At 33.5% G+C, this 21,871-nt stretch overlaps 1 protein-coding gene across 1 annotated transcript in view; it reads left to right on the top strand.

Annotated features, from left to right (window-relative positions):
* Positions 1 to 2,288: 2,288 nt before the first annotated feature.
* LOC114660647 (SH2 domain-containing protein 4A-like) overlaps positions 2,289 to 21,871 on the top strand; it is a 46,144-nt gene continuing 26,561 nt past the window's right edge. The window contains exons 1-3 of the mRNA XM_028813478.2: positions 2,289 to 2,436; positions 3,358 to 3,669; positions 19,895 to 20,024. Of these exons, the coding sequence (XP_028669311.1) occupies positions 3,489 to 3,669; positions 19,895 to 20,024 (311 nt within the window). The 5' untranslated portion in view covers positions 2,289 to 2,436; positions 3,358 to 3,488. The remainder of the gene's footprint in view (positions 2,437 to 3,357; positions 3,670 to 19,894; positions 20,025 to 21,871) is intronic.

Below are 21,871 nucleotides of genomic sequence, written 5' to 3'. Positions count from 1 at the left end.
TCCTTCCCAGGTTCTTGCCTCTATGTCAATAAATAATTGGACGACTTTACCCCATAACACTGCATCACTTTCTTCCCTTTTCATGGAGCTTGAAGAAAGCTACTATACCTCAATCACTAAACGCACCGCTCCAACATAAGCTGCATCTCATTAGCCCTTGAGGTGCTTAGAATATCCTCATGGGATGTCTGCAGCCAGTTCCAGTCAGACATCTCTCTAACCCCATCCCATTGGCTCCCATGCCACCAAATTCATATTAATTTCCCAGTCACAGCTCCTATTTGCATGGTCCAGCTTCATCTTCTGGACCCTGCACAGGTCAATCCCCCGAACTCTCTCTGAGCCCTCACATGGCTTCTCTTAAGTAGCATCTCACAAAATTCTCTTCTTCAACAGGTGATGGAAGTACTCCCGGGTCCTAGATAAAGGAGGCAGCTCTGATTCAGCCAGTCAAGTTGGGCTCGGGAGATGTGCTGGACGACACTCATCAGGGTGAAGAGATAAAATATGTTGTGGTATCTTTTGTATTATACACAGAGAGAGACTTTTCAAAGGTAGTTTATAAAATAAATGTTTGTGTTTGAACTTGGGACTGTGTTTGTGAAAATTTGTTTGGGCTCTGTGGTGCTGTTACACCCACTATATATATATGCATAGGTCTGGTAACTCTGATATTTATGTGGTCACCTACCAGGTAACACTTGTGATTGGTCAGCCAGTCGGCAGATGTCCGCCACACCCTCTCATGATATATAACACCTGCCTGCAAGGTGAAGCAAAAGTGTATACACCCGATGAGCCCCAAATAGGGCAAAACATGTGTTGTGTACTCTTTGTATTATTTGGCAGATACTATAATATCAAATATATTCATAGGTCTGAATTGCAGTCTGATTATATGGATGGTAACCATATCCTCTCAGTTGCGAGAAACAGATTATAAACATTGTTATATATATATATACACTGTATATACAGTATATATATATATATATATATATATATATATATATATATATATATATATATATATATATATATACTTCTGTGCAGCAGTATTAAGGTATACCTGAGGCTGTCATTTTAACTCTTAGGTAGTGTGTTGGAAGTAACAGTATAAAGCTAGATGTGTGGATGAATATTGTTTCTGTACAGTGGTAGAAATTAAAGCTCGAAAGCTAACAACAGAAAGACGCTGTTGTTATCGGCATTTGCATCAAAGCAAAAGATCGATTATTTCAGTATGTTGCTCTTTTTAAATTATTGGAGCAGTTTTTTGTTTGGCATTATGTAAGTCTCTCTCATTTTCTTTCTCTTCTCAGTGTTCGAGGGTGGTGTACCTTGGAGTGAGGTTGTCTTTACTAGTGATAAACTCTCCATCAGGCCTTTGTGGTATTCTTCTTTAGTCTTCTTTAGTGATCCATTTTAGAATGACTGACTTGGAACAGTGGAATCTAAAATTAAAAACCCTTTAAAAAGCATTATATTTGTTAATATTTAAAACCTAACTTTTCAATGAAATTGAACTAAACTGAATTCAGTATATACAATCTTTGTATTTTCATTTCAGTGAACAACTAAGCATTAACATTTATTACTGCATTTGATGGTTTTATGCATAGTTCATCATAAACTACAAGTGTCCAATAAATTATTATTTGATTAGTTATACACTAATTTAATAGTTTATTACTGCACATTGCCAGGTAAACACAGCAAGCACACTGTATTTGATATAAACATTTTATAATTTATTCCAGTGGATAATTATCAAGACTAATATATTTTATAGAAAATAAATAAAGCATCTAATGAAAATATCTGTGTTAGAATAATCAGCAAAAGTAAATTCAGTTGAGTGAAAATCACAGAAATAACAGAACTTTCTTTATCTGATAATTATTTTTAATGCAGTGCTAAAGGATGACCCATATGTTTTATCTTCTGTCAGAACTTTCTTAATTATGTGTTATATAACATCTATAGCAATGCCTTCAAGTGATTGCTTATCAGATAATCTTCACCTTAATACCTGCTCCTAAGCCACAGGCAGAATTTAGACAAGAGGAATGAAAGAAGACTGGACTGGAGAAGCTTGCTTGACCAGTCCAAAAAAACTGTATTCTTGACTTTTACTCAAACGTTCACATTTTCTAAGAAAAATGATTTAAAATAAAGAAAGCACTGCCACCTTTACACAGCGACTGTCCTTGGCTAATCCCTTAGTTATTTGAGCTCAGCCAGCTTCCTCAGTAATTTATTGTTCTGCTTCACAATTGAATGAGAAGGCTCTTACAGAGAGCACATGGAATGCTCTGACGTCATCAGGCTGATCAACTACAAAAGCATGAATATACAGCTGTTCCTGCACTCGCTCAGTGGGTGCCCAATGTATGCTGATGTGTTCAATTTGTTGTCCTGATTGCCGTGATTTCTGTAAGTAGCATCTAGCACTTGCACGTTAACTGCTTTCACGAGGGCTTTTCAGTTAGTTTGCATGCCTGAAAGTGATCACAGACCTGGGAGGCCTTTTCTTAGCATGTCAAGCATACTGATTTGTGAGAATTGCACAGAAACTTATTGTCGCTAAGCATTAGGCTTAGCCTTTCTCTTTCAGATAGAAAAACTCTGTCATGATCAGTTTTATATCTTTCAAACAAATTATGTTTTAATGTGTGATCTTTTATACTTAGCTGGTAAAGTTGGATATACAAAAAGCATAAATATATAATAAGTTGGAGTGGGATTGGTAAACAGAGTATGGGAAGAAACAAAAAACAACATTATGTGCTGTACTGGCTTTGTAGTCATTCCTATTGTATAATGAGAAAAAGAAAAACTGTTAACATCCAGGTTTATATTTTAGAAATGTTATCAAGGAAGTTAGTAGAGTTATACTGTTTAAAAAACAAGTAGAATATTAAAAACTTGATTTAACTTATGCCATTTTATCCAGAATGTTACATTTTTTACTTTGTTTTTCCTTTGTTTCCCTCATTTTTTTGCACTGCCAGCATTTTGCAATCCTGAATGATTGAAATTGACTTTTTTGGGCTTTTGCCACTTATCTTTTAACTAATGTCTTTATCATCCAGGTCCTAAACAGAATGTGTTGCAATGTATTTGTTGTGAAATATGCAGTCAAAACACTGTGCGTTATGTTCCCTGCAGCTTTAGTATGTAGACACATCTAGTTTATACCTCATAATTATTTCAGTCAAAATAGTTTTTTCTTGCAAATTTCACACAAATATTTGACTTGAACAATATTATTGCATAGCACATTTATTATAACACATCTAAAAGAAATGTTACATGCAATAATGTAATGTATAACTATTCTTTGAATTTTCCTAGAGCTCTTTTTAATACCATGTCCAATATATTAAGGAAGCAAAGACGTTTTATAACCCTGTTGAAAGACTGAAACCAACCTTACTGCCAACCTTCAACTGGTCCAAGAATTATTCATCACTATCTTTTCAAAAATGTTGCAACAAATTTTAAATGACATGTACATAGATCCTGATGTTCTGGAAGCTTTAAACGAAGAGCAAAAGAAAATTTTGTTCCTTAAAATGAGGCAGGAACAAGTGCGAAGATGGAAAGAAAGAGAAGAGAAGCTTGAAAAGGAGGGACCAGTATTTACCAGACCCAAGTCAAATAAAGGTAATCAAATTTGTTGTAAATGTATGAAATCAATTTTAGCAGATTTTAATTCCACCCTCAATGTGGTTTAAGTATGATTCTCTCTTTCATCTGCATTTCTGCACTTTATTTTATCAGATTGACTCAGTTTTCTGTGAAACCTTTAGGCTTTGACACCTTTTGTTCCTGAAAAAACTGTAATTTCTGACAATCTGCTCTATAAACTGGCAAGCTGTGTAATGATAGTTGAAAACAATAATGGCAAATCTGAAAAGAATACTTAATCCTCTTGAGACAGCTATAATTCTGCCTGCTCTCAGAACTCATCATAGCACTAACATGCACTGCCACATTTTAGGCACAGACTTTGATTCAATATACAGTATTTTTCTTTAGTGATTAAAAATATGGTTGCTTATGCTAGTTGCTGTTGTTTAGTAAAATATAATTTAGAATATTTTTTTTAGAATAATGTTCTCTTAAAAATGCATTAAAAATTTTAATTCAGAAGCATGCATTATATGGGTTTTTGTGAGTGCTCCCAAATATTAAATTATTTAAATCATTTAGCCATATATACAATATATTATATATATATATGTATATAATGCATTTTCCATTTTTCACACATTAAAGACAAATTTTCCAGTAAACTATCAGATAAAGGCTAAAACAAACAGCAAAGTAAAGTTGTAGGTGCTACTGTGTTTTATATTTAAAAAGTATAATAAAATCGGAACTTTAAAAGATATTGGGAGTTTATTAAAAGTAGGTACAATATTCATAAATATCTCAAATCAAGATACTACATTTTTGAGAACATGTTTGAAAAGGAGAGAACGGTAACAATTTTTCATGAAAACTGCCACAAATGTATATGCTGCGTACTATAAAGTTGTAGAACCAGCTTTAGTGATTTTACGTTGCATTTAATTATTGGACATTCAATCTCAACTTGAATGCCGAGACTGAAGGGTCAACTCTTACATTACCAAGCAGATCATTCCAGACTTTAACGACCCCATCAGTAAAAGTTTTGCATCCCGCAATAGTTTATTTGATATTATTTAATATTTATTTAATTTATTTAATCCTCCAAAATGGAAGAAGGGCTGTATTTATAACTTGTGTTGTATGTTCTGGGAACAGATGTTACACTTTTTAAGGAAAATAGAAGGAAAACCATTTATGACTTATGCAGATAAGAAGAACTTTAAAGGTAGCTTAAGAATCTCCAGGAAACTAGGAACTTAAAAATAGAGTATTATGATAATACTTTCCAGTTTTATTTATGTTCCTTTGAGTCGTATTTAGCATAAACTATAGGACAGAAAGTGAACAGTTTTAAGAGTCTAAGGGCAAAGCCTTGCATTTTTCAATTCTATCTTGAACATACCTGAAATAACATTTCTGTGTCCTGCATACTTTTCCTTACATTTACATTGTGAATAGAGCAAGTAATGAGTTAACCAAAGATTAGATTACTGCCAAGATTAATGTCTACTGTGAATTTAGAATGAAATGAGCTAAACAATATTTAAGATCTTTTAAATTCAAACTTGACAGTATTTTGTTAGTTTTCCAAATTTCCGTCTACAAACAGAACCTCTGCTTTTTTCTTGAATTTAATGACATGCAGTTGTTACTCATCTACTGTTGTACCTCGAGTTGGTTAATCAATAGTATTACATGTAGACTAACACAATATATTTCCTTAGTTATGCCATATGCAGCCTGTTTTTTTTTTTTTTTTTTTGCATTTTTCGTTTAATGTAATATTCTTAGAATCACTTAATCTAATTTAGAGTCACTGGGGCCCAGAGCCTATCTCAGCAGCATTGTGAGCAAGACAGGAGAAAGGCCTTGAAGGCTATCACAGGGCCCTCTCAAACTTATACTCACATTCACATTTACAAAGGCCGTTTAACCTAACCAGCAGTGTGACAGAAAAACCAGAGGACTCATGTAGATATTTTGCAAATGCAACATGGACAAAGACTGGGTGCAGGATTCAAACCCAGGATGCTGGAACTGTAAAGTGGCAACTTATGTACTATACCAGGCAAATATGCATTGCATATTTCTGAAAAAAAATTCACTTGTTAAGTTTATTTGATTTGTGTTTAATCATATTTACTATGAAGTGAAGCTAACTGTAGAGTGTGCTCCCCAACTGTGTTTTTTTGTACTTCAACCATGTTTGTTACGTTGGAAGTGTATTTGTAATTTGACATATTAGATTAGTTTGAATAAATTGCAAAATATGTTCAGAAATAACATTTCATTGTAGCAGGTCAAAAACAGAAGGAGGTTTTTAGCCTATACATTTGCAACAACTGTAGGCCAATTAAGTTTGGACAAATTCAATTAAATCCTAATCTCCTAGTTTGGTTGTGACATTACAAATGTGTTTTCATTGCTGGCACAATAAAAATGAAAAAAAAATAAATAAATGCACCAGATTAAAAGGAATTTCCAACTTAAGTAGTGACTTTAAAGTACATTTTAAATATGCGACTGTCACTATTTTTACTATTAATATTAATTTTGCTGATCAGCCTTTATGAGATTTACTTAAATCAAGTACTGTAAAAAGGTTGTTAAGAAAGTTAGACTTTTTTAGCTATCTCAAAAATGTGACCATGTATGTTTAACATGCCTTACTGTAAATTTATGCAGGTCAAAACCACAACAGTTACATTGTGGCTAGAGCCTCCAGAATATCTTTAGGGAAAATACACAGCTTCAAACCAATGGTAAACATAATTAAAACCATAAATCAGCTAGCCCTGTGCCTTGTAATGGACCTAGTTGTAATCTTAGGGCCCCTTTGTCATAATAACATTGTAACTATTAAAAGTCACTTTCTGTTTGACTGTATGTATTTAAATCTTTGCTTAACTGACATAGACAATGCATATTTTAGATGAAAGCATGGCCTCCTGTTCATGCATATCTGATTTCATTTCTAATTTCAAGGGGTTAATATCCATCCATTGCATTTTACCGCAATCATCGTTCACAGTAAAAATAGCGTTTCTTGGAAATTAAATTACCACTCAGCAGACTGTCAACTGTCTGCGAAGGAATCTAAACTGTTTTTACTTTCTATTACTTTCTCAAGATCTCTAATCACAGCCAGAAAAGAGAAAATACCTTTATATCTTTAATCTACTTTGGTCTTAAAGCTCCGATCAGTAATATCTGTGAATGGGTTCTTTCTATAATTTTGGAGAAAAAAGAATGAAGGTTTGATACTAGGTCTGTCGTTCGGTATGTAAAAATCTTCCATTCACTCTGTTGTACCATTCCAAAATCAGGAGGGATACTTTGATTAAAGTGGTAGCAAAACCTACTGTCATCACACAAAACAGAAAGATGATCACAACAACTGCCATATTATAACAAAGCAAAATAAAGTGACAGAAGAGCCACCATAATAGTTCTAGCCAAAGTATGCTAAGCTAAAAATGATGGCTCCTCAACCTTGATTTCAATGTGACTGCTAACAAGAGATATCTTAATATAGAAAATAGATCACTCCAGAGTTTGTAAGGGCTTTAGCTAAAGGTTCTTCTAGTCAGTAGATTGTTGACTTCGGAATTCTAAAATTAAGGAGATCTGAAAGGTAAAAGTGGACAAAGCTATTCATGCCTTTTAAAATCGCCTTTAAAGTTAAGTGGCTGTATAATCTCATTCTTCCTAGTTCTAGTTATGATATTTGTTAAGTGAAGTCGAGTCTATTGTGTTGTGTAAATGAATTTTTTATTTGCATGTCTATCCTCTAAACAGTTGACAACAATACACTACAAAACTAAATAAATAAACAGTATAAATATCATGTAACATATGTACTTACATACATATATACAGTAAATATATAAACACTTATGCTGGGAAGTAATCACACTTTCAATGGGTACAGATTATGCAACTCAAAACATTTGATGTTAATGCTCAGGAGCTCAATATTCTTGTGATTGACTGTTCAGCAACTTTATGGCTTGTGGGTAGACACTGTCACTGAATCTGCTGATGTGAGTGCCAATGGCCTTGTACTGTTTATAAAAGTTGTAGAATACGTGTATGAAACTTATTTATTTTATAGCAAAGATATCAAGATTATTAATAATATCATTGTGGTGAAAGTAAACATTGAAATAGTACAGCTGAAACAATTTATTCTATATTAACTCTCTAGATATATATCACCTCATTACAGAAATTATATTCCTGTTCTTCAGCTCCATGTGAGTGGAGCCTTACTAGTATGGTGTATTATTAGTGATACATTTTGATTACCATAATAGGTATTGAGCATGTTCATGTGTTATTCAATGAATGTGCAGGTGTATAAGAATTTACTTTTTCTGAATTATAGTACAAGGTACGTTCAAAAAGTTTATGCACTTTTATATTTTCATTGAAAACTGTGAAGGCGAGAGGAGTAGTAATTGGGCATTAGAAAGTTGGTACGACGCTGGGAAAATTGCATTGCAAACAAAGGTGACTATGCAGAAAAGTAATGTAATTTGTTTTTGAAATTCTTGATAAATAGAGTTAAAAAAAGTGCAGAAACTTTTTGAACATCCCCCGTAATTAATGTTTAATATCCGTGTAATGCTTATCTTTTCACAGTAAGTGAAAGATGGCAAAAGGAAGCAAATAAAAAACAAAAACAGCCAGTTTTTACTTGGTTTAATGTGTTCACTGCATCAATGTATATTATTTCAGATTACATAGTTAATCTTCAGAATCAGCGATGTTATTTCTATTTCTGTAAAGACTTGCCACACAAGAGCATTGCTTTCAATTAGTGGGATTCTTGAATCCCACTAGTAAGCTCAGTTCTTATCAGCTGGGCTATTCCTATATGACTGACAAGAACTGACATACTCATTCTCTTGTTAGTAGCAAACAACTTAAAAGCACACATTGCATTACACTTTTACGGTATTGCAAATATTACAAGAATGGTAATTTATAAAGAAAGATGAAATAAAGTTTGCTTCAACTGCATTAACACATACAGTATGCAGGTTAGCTTAATTTTTCCAACTGTAGCAGCAATAGGTTGATGCCTAGACACTGCGATACATCAGGTTGCTAATCTAGCATTTGGACAATAGGCTAAAATAATTGTATGTTACATACAGTGTGAATGTGAGTTACGTATAAAACGCAGCCATGCTGCTTAAGTTAACACCACCCATACATTATGACCTCAGTGTTGTAAGTGAAGTGCCAATGGACACCTCGACCTTTCTATTTTCTAAAACCTTCTGTATACAGTTATACAAAAATAAAATGTATAAATAGTCTTTTGTTTTACCACAAGATTAGTGGTTTTACATCTAGGAAGTTTGTAAACGGATTGGGTGACTATGGTGATTTTATACAAATGTTAAATTATGCACTCTGAGAGTATTGTGGTGTAACCTGTTTAGCAAGGGCATTTCTAACTATGACCTGTGACCAAATAATTACTCACCTGTATGTGTAATTTTTTTGGGTGTCACCTAAATATCTCCCTTTCACACACACTGACTTGCTCTTTTCATTGTTTTACTCCTTCTTTTTACTTGTTGTTTAACTTTCACTTCATATGTCTATGTTACTGACATCTGTCATCAGTGCAGATTTGGAAGGTACTTCTGTATATACAGAACTTCTCATTAAAGTCTTTATTTTATAAGAACAAATTGGCAATAAGTATTTATTGTATTTGCAGTTTAAATAATGAGTTAAGAAATTGAGAGGTACAACTACTTTGTTTTAAAGGGTAATGCAACATTGCCATTTCTTTAATCCAATTGTTTATTCTGTTGAATATTTACTTAATTTTAAAAACCTAACTCAACAAATAGTACATTTTATAAAATAGAAGGTATGGCAAGAAAATAAAATGAGTTTAAACAACCAGCATACATATAGAATATTTATCACAAGCTACTTGTATTTTACAGCTGAAATTAAAAAAGGAGGGAATTATATTGCTAAACAAATGGATGATTTCACTTTATCTGAATGAAAGATTTAAACTTTAGTCCCATCCCAGAAGTCGTGCAGGCACTTTTTCTGAAAACAGCTGAATTTTTTGATTGTACAAATCTAAAGCTATTAATCATTCAAGTTTATTTGTAATAAGTGCTAAAATATTGTATAACCAATAATGTACAATAATGTACTTGTATTATGTATTTTCACCACACTGATCTGAAAGAAATAATTGTACTACGGCTTCTGCTGAAAAGGCTTTTTTGTTTTGACTCTGCTTGAGTTACTAGAATTGACTAACATACAGTGTGCACAATAAAAAAAGTATTCACAATAATTTAAAAACTTTAATAATTTTATAATAAAACTCCTCAAAATGACCTTGCTATGTTAAGAATGATGCAAAACTGAGTGATAGTGGAATCAGCAAAGGTTAAAATATCTGAACTAATCCAATCTCATCTCAAAATACTTCTGTTTTGCTGAATTTATCTTGTACAAGTCTAAATTTTACATAACTAGCCATGATAATGATTAGCTTGAACAAGAACTCATCCAAAAAAAACAATTACACATTATAACACTGCATGATTTTTTAAAATTATATTGTACTTTGCCATATTCTCTACAACAATGCCATATACTTATTGATTTTTTTAAATTATATAATTCAAGATACTTGTACATGCGTAAAATCTTCAAAGTTGCTTGAATCTAACAAAACTGCTGTCCTATTAGTATTACTTGTACTGAGAGCAAGATGGTTCTGTTTTTATTTTAAGTACACAGACATCCTTAGTCATGAGTTACACTCAAAATGTTTAACCCTTTCTTATTTTTTCATAAAAATACATTTTTCCTAACTTTAAAAATAGCATTAAATAAATTATATGTTTGTAAGACAAACAATACTACATCTTAAAAACATCATTTTTAGGTCCTTGTTTACATTTAATATCCTAAGAAATTAAACTTACATTTTTATAATTCTTCTGTTAATAATGTAAGGTTTTCCAAAAATGTTGCTATAACCAACAGCATCTGCTTTCAGTTCAAATACAGCTAATAAAATAATTAGCAACTTTAAATAAAAGATTAAAGTGACTACATACTAAGAAAGTGGAATAAAGTACTGGCAAATTTCTTCAAAAACTTACATTTAAACTATGGCATATTGCTATTGTAATGTGCAATTTAATAATTAGCTTTCTATGCCCAAACATTTTGGTCAAGGATTACTCATTACTTATTGGTGTTAAGTTACCTTACAAAGAAAAACAAGTGATTGATAACTGGAGCTTTTCTGTTTTATCAATCTATTCCTTATTAACTTCTTATCTGTGTGAGGGTTACAAAAAGCTGAAGGCTATCCTGCCACAAAATCAAAAAGAGCTACCTCTAACACAGCAGTTTTAGTTTTAAAATCTTCCCTGCATCATCTACTGGAACAGAGATATGGTTGAATCATGCTGTGCTGTAGACACTTGCATACCAGAACTTTGTTGTCTTAATAAAAATGGGCATCAAGAATGATCTGTCTTCCTGTTGCCAATTCTCTCTGTGGAATCACAAAGTAATCTACTCATGTTAACTGTTTTAAAAATAATGCCTTCTTCTTTCTTTTCGTTACTTGAACTGCTAGGTTCCCCTTTCTTATCTTGTAGCTTTTCTGTCTTGCACGTGTGATTAAAAAACTCTGGCATATACTCTTAAGACTCAGGAGTGTCACTAAAATTCAACATCCTACTAGTGCCCTTTAGTTATTGGACCCCAAGTCTTAGTAAGGTACAAAGTCACAGTCACCACCATGTATTTCAGTAGAACCACAATGTATAAGAGCCATTTTGGTAGCCCCTCCGTGTAACACTTGACGATTGCTTGTGAACTTGCTGTTCTGGTGAAGATGTATCTTCTTTGATGAGTGTCAAATACAGAGGTGTCTCTGATGTTCATCATAAATTTATAATCTGCCCGGTCTCCACATATGACATTCACTAGACATTAATCAGTGTCATTGTCATTGTCATTTCACATTAATCACAATTCTTTTTCCTTTCAAGCAGTCAATAACTCATCAAGACCCTATAAGTCAGCTGTTAAACTTCAGGGAGGTATCACTCGATTGGCATGAGCTATAGAGTTAGACTGGTTCTCCTTCCTGAAAATACCTACAGCTGTAAAATTGACACCTCACCCTATTTTCTACCACTTACTAATCCCTGAGAAACGAATGGTCTTTTCTCAAGTCAGTGAAATATATTCTGGTCATAGATGGAAAACAAGTGTATTAGATACAAAGCCAAAGGTAAGATCTTATCATCTAGAATCTGGAGTATTGATAGAGATGTATTTACCCCCAGGGAGAAATTTGGCTTTTTACAGAAAATGTGTATATGTACACACTATGGTCTGAACACACACCTGAATGACTAAAACAAAAAAAAACTTACTCGGCAGTCACAGTGAGGCATTATGCAGGTGTATTGCTTTTGGTATGAAGGAGCCCCTGTAACTTTTCTTGACAGACTTCTGCTAAATAATTCATTGGCTCAGTGTAATTGTGTCAACCAGAGAATGTACAGCATTGTTCATATTGGCACCCAGCTTTGTTTTAATTCTCTCCTGGCTGTCCAAAGTACATCTCATAACTGAGCATGCTCTTTTAATTAGCTTGTTCATTTAGTGGGCCTCTCTTGAAGTAATGTTACCACCCCACCACCCCACGGTGTAGACAATCACTTTGGCCATCACACAGTTCTACAAGATGTGCAGGATGAGAACCCTGTGTACTTTTAGAAGGTAAAATGGCCGGTCATGGAAATTATTGGATGCTGATCATCCCATTTTGTCTCTCTGTCTCTCTTTTTGATCCTTAAAACCTGAAGAGTTACCCGCTGCTAGCTCTATGCAATTCTTTAAGACCCTGGCCTTTTATTAATTTTGTAAAATACCTATTGGATCATTAAGGTTATGTAAAAATTCCAAGTTTAAAATACTCAAGCCACTGCACTCAATTAATTTACCATATAACCCCTAGTTTGAAGCTATTGTTGTCTTGCTGTTGAATTAAGTGGAATTTTCATATGCAGAGAGTTCCATGTCATTCCCTTCGCAGTGGTTTTGAAAGGTCAACTCCAGTCATATTTTATGCTTCAGGTAGTTTCTCACAACCCTAAACACATTTTCCTGAAAAACTAGTTGTATAATATATTAATGGAATCCTTTACCTCAAATTGTGTATTATACATTCGATGACACACAAAATTCACTGCTTTCCATTTGTGTGTCTGTAAACTTAAAGCACAACTTATTGAGGGTGGGCACTGTGCACCTTGTCCAAGCACTTCCTTCAATGCCATGATCACATCTTGTATATCATTACAATGAAATTCACTAAAATTGCCCAAGTTCTAATGAAAATGCAATAAGTAGTAAAATAGCCACAGTAACATCCTAACTGAAAAGTTGTATACAAAAATATATGGTCTTTAATTATACTTTATGGACAATGGGATTTCTGTCTTTTGTCTCATGGCACACCAATAAAAGAAAAGGGTCCATCTTCCTGTAGTTTTCATCTAATTTCTAGACTATTCCTCTCATTTTCAAAGCTAACTCCATTTTCTCTATTCAGATGTACCTCTCCTCTCCCTCTGTGCAGTGATTAAAAAACCCAGGTACCCCCACTTAGGGATATCTGCTCCCCTAACATACAGTATAGCACAGTGCTGCCTCCCTTTAGGTATTTCATCCAAAATCTCACTTATATTAACAAATATATACAATACTACAACACATTTACAACAGATATCCAAAATTACTTTGTATGAACAAATAATAATCATCCATCCATCCATTATCATAATTAGTGAATTAGTGTAAGAAAAAGAGGACAAAAATACAAATAAGTTAAAATGCTTACAGGTATAAAAGTTTACATCAAAGAAGCACCTATTTAAGTCACAAATCCCTTGTAAGTCACTTCTAAATAATTGTTTGCAAGAATGCAATTGATTAAGGTGACATATATCATTCACTGATATATTACACAAAATCATAATTAAAATGTAAACATCTTTTAATGCCTACTAGTTTTTGATTACCTTTATTACTCTTAAAAGGATAATATTGATGAAAGCTTTGTGGTCAATTTACTCATAATATATTTAAAACTAATACACAAATTACATTTTTACAACATAGTTTAACTGCATCAACACACTAATTCTGTCAATAAGCTACATTGTCACTTTAAAACAGACAATCCAGACAATTCTAACATATTTTTATCTCAAGTGGTAAAGTATGCACATAATTTCCAAGGCCAGTATTCTGAAAACTGTCTGACCTCGCTTCCTAGCAAGGAATGATCTTGGTATGAATATAAGTGTTGAAATGTTCAGTAGCTGAAGTTCTTGGATGCTTCAAATGTTTTCGAAAATGGTCAGATAACTCTTGCCTTGTTTGCAGCTTTGAAATTTGATCCACTCTTATTGCTGCAACATTCACTTCCTTAGCAAAAACCAGGCTGCTGTTCATTTGAAGACTACTCTGTCTGCCCTTGTTGGAGACAGTCAATATTAAATTCCCATTAAGTTAGTGGTTGAGGCATATTGTCAAAGTATATAGTCCCATTCCTGTTGGCAATGAATATAAGAATGATTTTAATAGTTAAAGGATTTATATTAAATTAGGTATTCTGTTAATACCTGCTGTGTCTTTGCAATATATGCACTGAATATACTGATTTACTGTTCTTCTAGGAATACAAGAAACTTGGTGCATTCATATTTTTATAAAATAATAAATATTTTAATAAATATTTTTATTTTATGAATTACTACAGCTTTGGTTTGCAGCATTTTTCATTATTTTATGAATTAGTTTTTGTATATTAATCATGAGAGAAAGACTTGAATCCACTCATACGTACTGACATTGCAGTTAATACAGACATTTAATAGTGTGTACTGTTTATTTTAAAAAGCTACAAAAAGTACCATCTCAGTACAGCTTGACTCAGCATTTAATCCCATTTGTAGGTGCAGAAGGTAGCCTTGTGGTCTCTAATTTTGTTTACACTGCTAAGCAAACTTAAGTGGTATCTCATGAACAACCTTTGTAACCTGATCACAAAGGAGTGCTCCATTATTCTGTGCTTTAAAATTAATTAATGAATAAACAAATCAGTTGGTCACTCCATTGAATTAATGTAATGAGTGTTCAAAACTCCTAAAGGAATGATTCAATACATATCTAATGAATCCATTCAAAGGTGTAGTTGGTTTATTATCAGTGACGTAATGAGTGAAAGCAGTGCTCCTGAGCATTAACATCAAGTGTTTTGAGTTACACAATCTGTACCCATTGAAAGCATGATTACTTCCCAGCATAAGTGTAAATGCAGGTAATTTATAAAGTATTTAAAGTATAACAACTGCGGTGGGTTGGCTGGGATTGGCTCCAGCAGAACCCCGTGAACCTGTGTTCGGATTCAGCGGGTTGGAAAACGGATGGATGGATGGATAGATTAAAGTATAACAAAAAATATGGTTTTCTTAAATGTTCTGCATTTTAAACAGTGATTAAGAACAGAGGTGGAGGAGGGATATGTCAAAAAGCAGTGCTGTACATTTTTACCTTTTATAAGTCAGCCATTGTCCAACCCAGTATATCCTAACACAGGGTCACAAGAGTCTGCTGGAGCCAATCCCAGCCAACACAGGGCGAAAAGGCTGGAACAAATCCCGGGCAGGACACCAGCCCACCGCAGAACACACACACACCCACTAGGGACAATTTAGGATCGCCAATGCACCTAACCTGCATGTCTTTGGACTGTGGGATGAAACCAGAGCACCTGGAGGAAACTCACGGGGAGAACATGCAAACTCCACACAGGGACAACGTGGGAAGCGATCCCAGGTCTCCTTACTGCGAGGCAGCAGCGCTACCACTGTGCTACCATGCTGCCCGACTTCTACAAGCAAAACAACAATTTTGTACATGTTGTTAGTGCCTAGTTTTTATATTGAACTGTCAAGAAATTATTCCGTTCATTCGGGTGTTTATTACAAACAGATTAGAGGTTTCTGAGGGTGGGTATTTTTTTTTCCAACTTGGAGCCACAAATTTATCCTAGCTGTAGAAAAGTCTACACATCCCAACCATTCTATTTGTAAATTACAATAATAAACAGTCACAATTAAGCAATTAATACTTACGTATTAATAAAATGAGGAGACCTAGAATTTCAGAGTGTAGGTTTGCAAATACTTGCTACTTTTGTTAATAGTTGTGAGTGTGTCATAAAAACTTGAAAACCATGGAATAAAGAGATGAAAATACAAAGTTAAGAGTAAACCATTTAAAAATATTTCTGCAACTAAAAAAGTAGAACTATTTTGTTTGGTTTGATTGCTTTGCACATGACTATCATTTGTTAACCCTTAAAAGAAAGACTATAATTTATCTCTGCCACTACTTTAAATAATTTTCAATCTAACACTATCATAAAAACATCATTCTCATAAAGGTATGCCGTGGTTCACAGTGAAGGCTATAGAATAAAGGAAGTTGTATTTTTTGTTTTTTTCCATGGGCGTTTCTCACATCATTTGCCTTTTTTCAGAAAGGGTTGCAATTGGCTTCTATTATGTCACAAACTTCTTTGTTCTGAATTAAAACAAGAGATTTAATGTTTTTCTTGGCCACCAGTACAATGTACATGGAATAATTAATTTTTTGGGTGGAGTATTAGTTTAGTCCATGTCCAACTATAATGCAGAGCTTTGTTTAGAGTAAGAATTCCTACTGATGAAAATCAGATGCGATGAAGACAAGGAAATTGAATCCCTCAGAAAATGAATAATTGTGCTGTGTATACCGTAGCACATCAGGGAACACATACATCAAAGCATCAGGGGCAACTAAAACATTTTACTAAATCTCTGGTTTACCCAAAAAAAACAATGTTAACATGTTCCCCCCACAGTTAAAAAAATTCATTCTGCAAAGCAATGATGTGGCCATAGGACAAGTCTCTATGATCAAAAAGTCTGAGAGTCCAACACTTGAGATACTGTATTTATAAGAGGGTTCTCTTCCCGAATATAATTTTATTTTGTACACCATCACTTTTCTTAAAGGTACACAGAATGTGAACTACATGCTTTCTTGATTCATTCAATGAATATAGTGGGAAATTCTTTCCTAAACAAGTGGATATGTTTGTCATTTAGCTTAATAAACTATATATCAATTATAACGACTTACCAAATTTCTTTTTTTATTGCATATTAGCGATGTTTGATCCACCAACAAAGAAGGCAGTTAGCTAATTTAAGTTATGAAATATTTTGGTGGCAAGCAGATTAGCAAAGATTGAGGGAGAAAAAGAGAGATTAGTAAATGCAAATAGGAGCTAGGAACAGGAGGACAGCAGAAACGAATGCCCTGTATTTATTGTTTTAGAGGTGTTCCTTACAAATGGTGTTGTTGGGTGGGACACTGTGGTTATAGAATATGCCTGAATGAAAAAGGATTTAAAATTTTTGTTGTCATTGATTTCATTTCAGTGCTCATTCATGTGTTACACAATAATGAAACATTTCAACTTAGTACATTCAGTTTAAATCTTAAAATGCTTTGGAAAACAAGGATGCTTACCTAACATTTTATATTTGCATTGTAAGAATTAGAGACGTTATAGAGAAACTGACCATGGATGTGGGGACAAAGGCAGGGATCATTGAATGAAATTACTGAACACTTAATGAGATGTTTTGCATTAGTATAATCATTGTATCCAGTAAAGAGCTGTTACTGTTTTTACAGATGAAGCAATCTAAATAAATCTATTAAAATAATCTAGCAATCTAAATAACACTATTAAAATCTGAAACTGAGTCATTGCTTACCTCTTGTCACATATGGGATTAAACTTAACACCTCATATTCTTGGAGCAGGTATACAGATGAGCTAAACAACTAGTCTAAAAGAGGTCTTGTTGTCCCATGGGAGCTGTCATTGTTGGAAGCTACCAGGGTGGAGCAGTCATTGTTCTGATTTGAATATAAATATAAAATTATGCTACTGATTGCCACTGGGCTTTGGTTCATACAAAAACAACATTTATTTATATAGAACATTTTTATACATGAAAGTAGCTGAAAAAGTGCCCAACAGTAATAAAAGCTAAAGAGAGTTCAAAAAAGCCAAAAATAGAAGAAACATTATTAATAGAATTGGAATATTGATCTAAAATTATTTTGCTAATTGTCACTGGGCTTTGGTTCACACAAAAATAGCAGCATTTATTTATAGGGAACATTTTCACTCTTGAAAGTAGCTGAAAAATCCTTAATAAAAATAAAAGCTAAAAACATGAAAAACTGAAGAAACATTATTAATAGATGGCTATTTAAAACTGTAAAAATTAGAATCAGAATGTCCAGCATAATAAATGAATGGTTTGGTCAATGGCCATGGAGGAGAGGAAAGCAAAAGATAGCTGCCACCTGGATGCTGGAGAAAATAAACCTCTAGGGGTTTTAAGGACTGCTCGGCTCCTCCTGGTGATTCTGTAAATGTGTCACACTTTAAGAATAAGTCTGCCAGGTGGCTGATAGTGAAGGTCATATCTCTGCAAGGATGGGAGGCTTGTCATCAAGGCTGCATGACACCTCTTTTAAAGATGCACTGACGCTTGTCACAGTTACTGCTGCTGCATCTACCTGTTTTCAATACTTTTAAAATGAATGTCACAGTTACTGCTGCTGCATCTACCTGTTTTCAATCATTTTAAAATGAATGTGGCTTAGTTTGCAACAAAAAAGTATTTGCAGCTTATAAAATCTGATTTTAGTAACACTCATCAATCTTTCTTTGCTGAAATTACACCGAAAGTAAAGATATTGTGTATTTTTCTTGAAAAGCTTTTTTAAATAGCTGCACTCCCAAATTGTGAAGAGATAAAGTAACACATTAAATATTAAAAAGTGCACATGTGAAAATACATTTACTAAGAGATAAAGAAAAGACAATTAAAATATTTGGGCCATATCATCAAAGCTGAAGGCACTGAAAGTGTTGTATTGCTGGGTAAAATCAATGGATAAAGAGAAATAGGACAGCAGAGAAACACCATCAGTGGATATGCTGTGAGATGGGTAGGAACAGCATGAGCTGAAATGGATTTTTAGTATGGCAAGGAAAAGAAACAGGTGGAAGATCACTATTGCCAATCTCTGAACTGGACATGGCACTTGGAAAGAGAGAGAGAGAGACTTCCAATAATGCAGAATATTCACAAAATTATTACATGATACCTTTAGAATAAATAATAACATTAAAGCACAAATCATAAAGTGTGCATAGAGGCTGCTACTGGAACAAGGACAATAATAATCATTTCTTAGTTCTCTTCTGCTTTGTATGTTGTAATCATGTGTTGTTCTGTAATGGTAATCAGTAATTTATGATTTCTCAAACTATAAGCTCCCCAGTAATAGTTGCTTGAGTATTTCTAGTTATTTTTAAATTAGTGCCTCATTAATGCCAGCACTTAAGTTTAACTAATTTGAGTCACTGGTTCCAAAATTCCTTGTTTTAGGATTGTTCTTTTTTACTTTTAATCTTATTTTAACCCCGTCTTCTAATTTAACTCCTGTTTTCTTCATGAATGCACTACTGCATACACTCAACTGCTCCTCATACCTTGTATGTTCTTTTCTGATAATGGCACAGCTTTCCCTTCTGCTTTCCAGTCACTGACATCCTTTGACGTTCCCTTTCAAAGCAGTTCTTTGTGTTTACCCATAGGCCAAGACCAATCTGATGGCTTGAGCATTAGGGTGTGTTGCCATTTATTATTTTATCAAAGCAATTCTAGGGTTGTTTGAACTCTGAGAACTACTTCTGTAGCTGTACCACTAGCCTTGGACTACTATAGTTTTGTTTGTACAAGAAACAAGCCTTTGTTGCACATAATTAACTATGCTATGGTATCTGCCTAACTACGTTAAATAACACTGTTTGAAAATAGAATGTGGTCCTTGACTGAGAAGTCAATTACATGGCCTACTAAAGCTGTGATGCTATAATTTTTGTCAACAACTTTTGATAGAAAGGTTATGTTTTACATGCAGTATATATATTCTTAGAACCATTTTGTTTTATTTTCTTCTTGAATTGAAAAATTTTAACTGAATGCTCCAGAAAATTAAACTTTCTTTTTCCTCCTTACAGCTCCAACAAAGCGAGTTAGTTGGCTTTTGGGAAGCGATGGTGATGTTCATGTGTTCATAATTGGTGAAACACCTGATGTTAAGCCTTTTCAGATGATTTATGCAGAGTTTGAACAGAGCAATAATAAAAGGTATGTTTCTAAATGATTTGAATTAGCATGTATATTAAACATTCACATTTTGTGTCACTTGCACCGAGCAGGCTGAAATTCTTGCATATCTGACCAACATGAAACATGTTCCCATCACAGAAGGTAACTTTAAGCAATTCTAACATCTGAAACAAATTAACAAAAAATTTGATGAATATTGCATTATTTTATAAGGTAAATAGTCTTTATCCAAAACAGGCTTTGTATATTGCCCACACATTTTATGAGTAATTCACAAAATAAAAGAAATAATGAAACAAAATGGTACCATTATGTGACTCCAACTTAGATTCCAAAGACCTCCCACTATTATATTGTTAGAGGTCATACTATATTACTGTTTTGTAAATATGTATCTATTTTTTTCAAATCCATGTCATGTCAAACTTATTTTCATAACTAAGGTGCTCATATTTCTTAATTGTTTCGTGTGTTAGGATATAGTGGGTTGGATAATGACTGACTGACTAAGCTACTTTATTTAATACATATCTTTACAAAAATAGCTTTTATGACTAGAAATCCTTCTTTGTAGATGAGAATAGCACTGATTTATTTTATTGTGTTTATAAATTTCACTATGTGTTTAACCTATAACTAATTTCTGAAAGTGGTTCTTATGTCCAGTATGCAGGTTAGCATATAAATCAGTCTGAACAAAGTTTCCAGCCCCAGTTTTCATCCAATAGCAAAAACAACTGAAAGACTTTCTAATGTCAAAAACAAATTCAAGTAGAGTGTTCCAACCTGAAGTTACTGCTAAAATAATTTAAAGCAGTGTTAAATGTTTTAATGAGTTACTCAAATGTTAAACCTTATTTTTGGAATATATGAGTAGCTCTAACTATATTGCATTATAGATAATTTAAAATGAACAGTAAGCTATTAACAGATGTCTAAAATGTATTTAAGAACTCATATGACTCACATTTGAGATATATTTACTTTTAAATTTCTGAAATCCATTTCAATATTATGGTAATGCATGTCAGCAGGGTGGCACAGTGATAGTGCTGCTGGCTCACAGCAAAGTTCACGTCCTCAGTGTTCTCTGCATGGAGTTTACATGTTCCCTCCATGTCCATGTTGGTTTTGTGAACTGGCATTGTTAAACGTGCCCGTGTGTATGTATGTGTGTTCACTCCAGAATGGCACCATGTGATTTGCTCACTCCATCCTTGATAAGTGGATTAGGAAGATAGATGGATACTGGTAATGCAATTTAAGATGTCTGAAATATAGTTTAGTATGTTTAATATGAATTAATAGTATAAGACCTTTGTAGGCAGTGCTGTAGTAAGTACTGTTGCTTACAGATCCATCGTTGTGGGTTGGAATCCCATGTGTGGGCATTGTTCAATTAAAATGTCCATGTTCTCCTTTTTTGTTCTCCTTTTGTTTCCTCATGGTACTCCAGTTTTCCTCATGTATCTTTAAACATGGTATAAGCTTTGCCCCAGTTATTGAGAACTTGTTTTCAAACGTGTTATGTATGTAAAATCCATTTTAAAGTCCTGTTGAAATCAATCTATCCATTTTCTGGCCTAGTGTGGGAATGTATCCCAAAAACATTTACCATTATTGCTGGTACTTACGCGGCCTGAAAGATTTACTTATGCTAAGTGTTTTCCTCATCTTTCAAGTTAAAAGCAGGCTAGGTTTTGCTAAGTACTACTGAATATTTAAAGCACTAATCATGAAAAGAGAAAAGAATAGAATTGTTAATTTAATAATCTTTTAGCTGGAGACTGGAGCCTATCCTCTAAGGACAAATAATGTAGTCAGATTAAATAAATGTAAACTAAAATGAGATGTATTTTTCCTTT

Source organism: Erpetoichthys calabaricus, chromosome 11 (assembly GCF_900747795.2).
Source record: "Erpetoichthys calabaricus chromosome 11, fErpCal1.3, whole genome shotgun sequence".
NCBI classification, from domain to species: Eukaryota; Metazoa; Chordata; class Cladistia; order Polypteriformes; family Polypteridae; genus Erpetoichthys; species Erpetoichthys calabaricus.
This window is presented reverse-complemented; position numbering and strand designations above follow the sequence as displayed.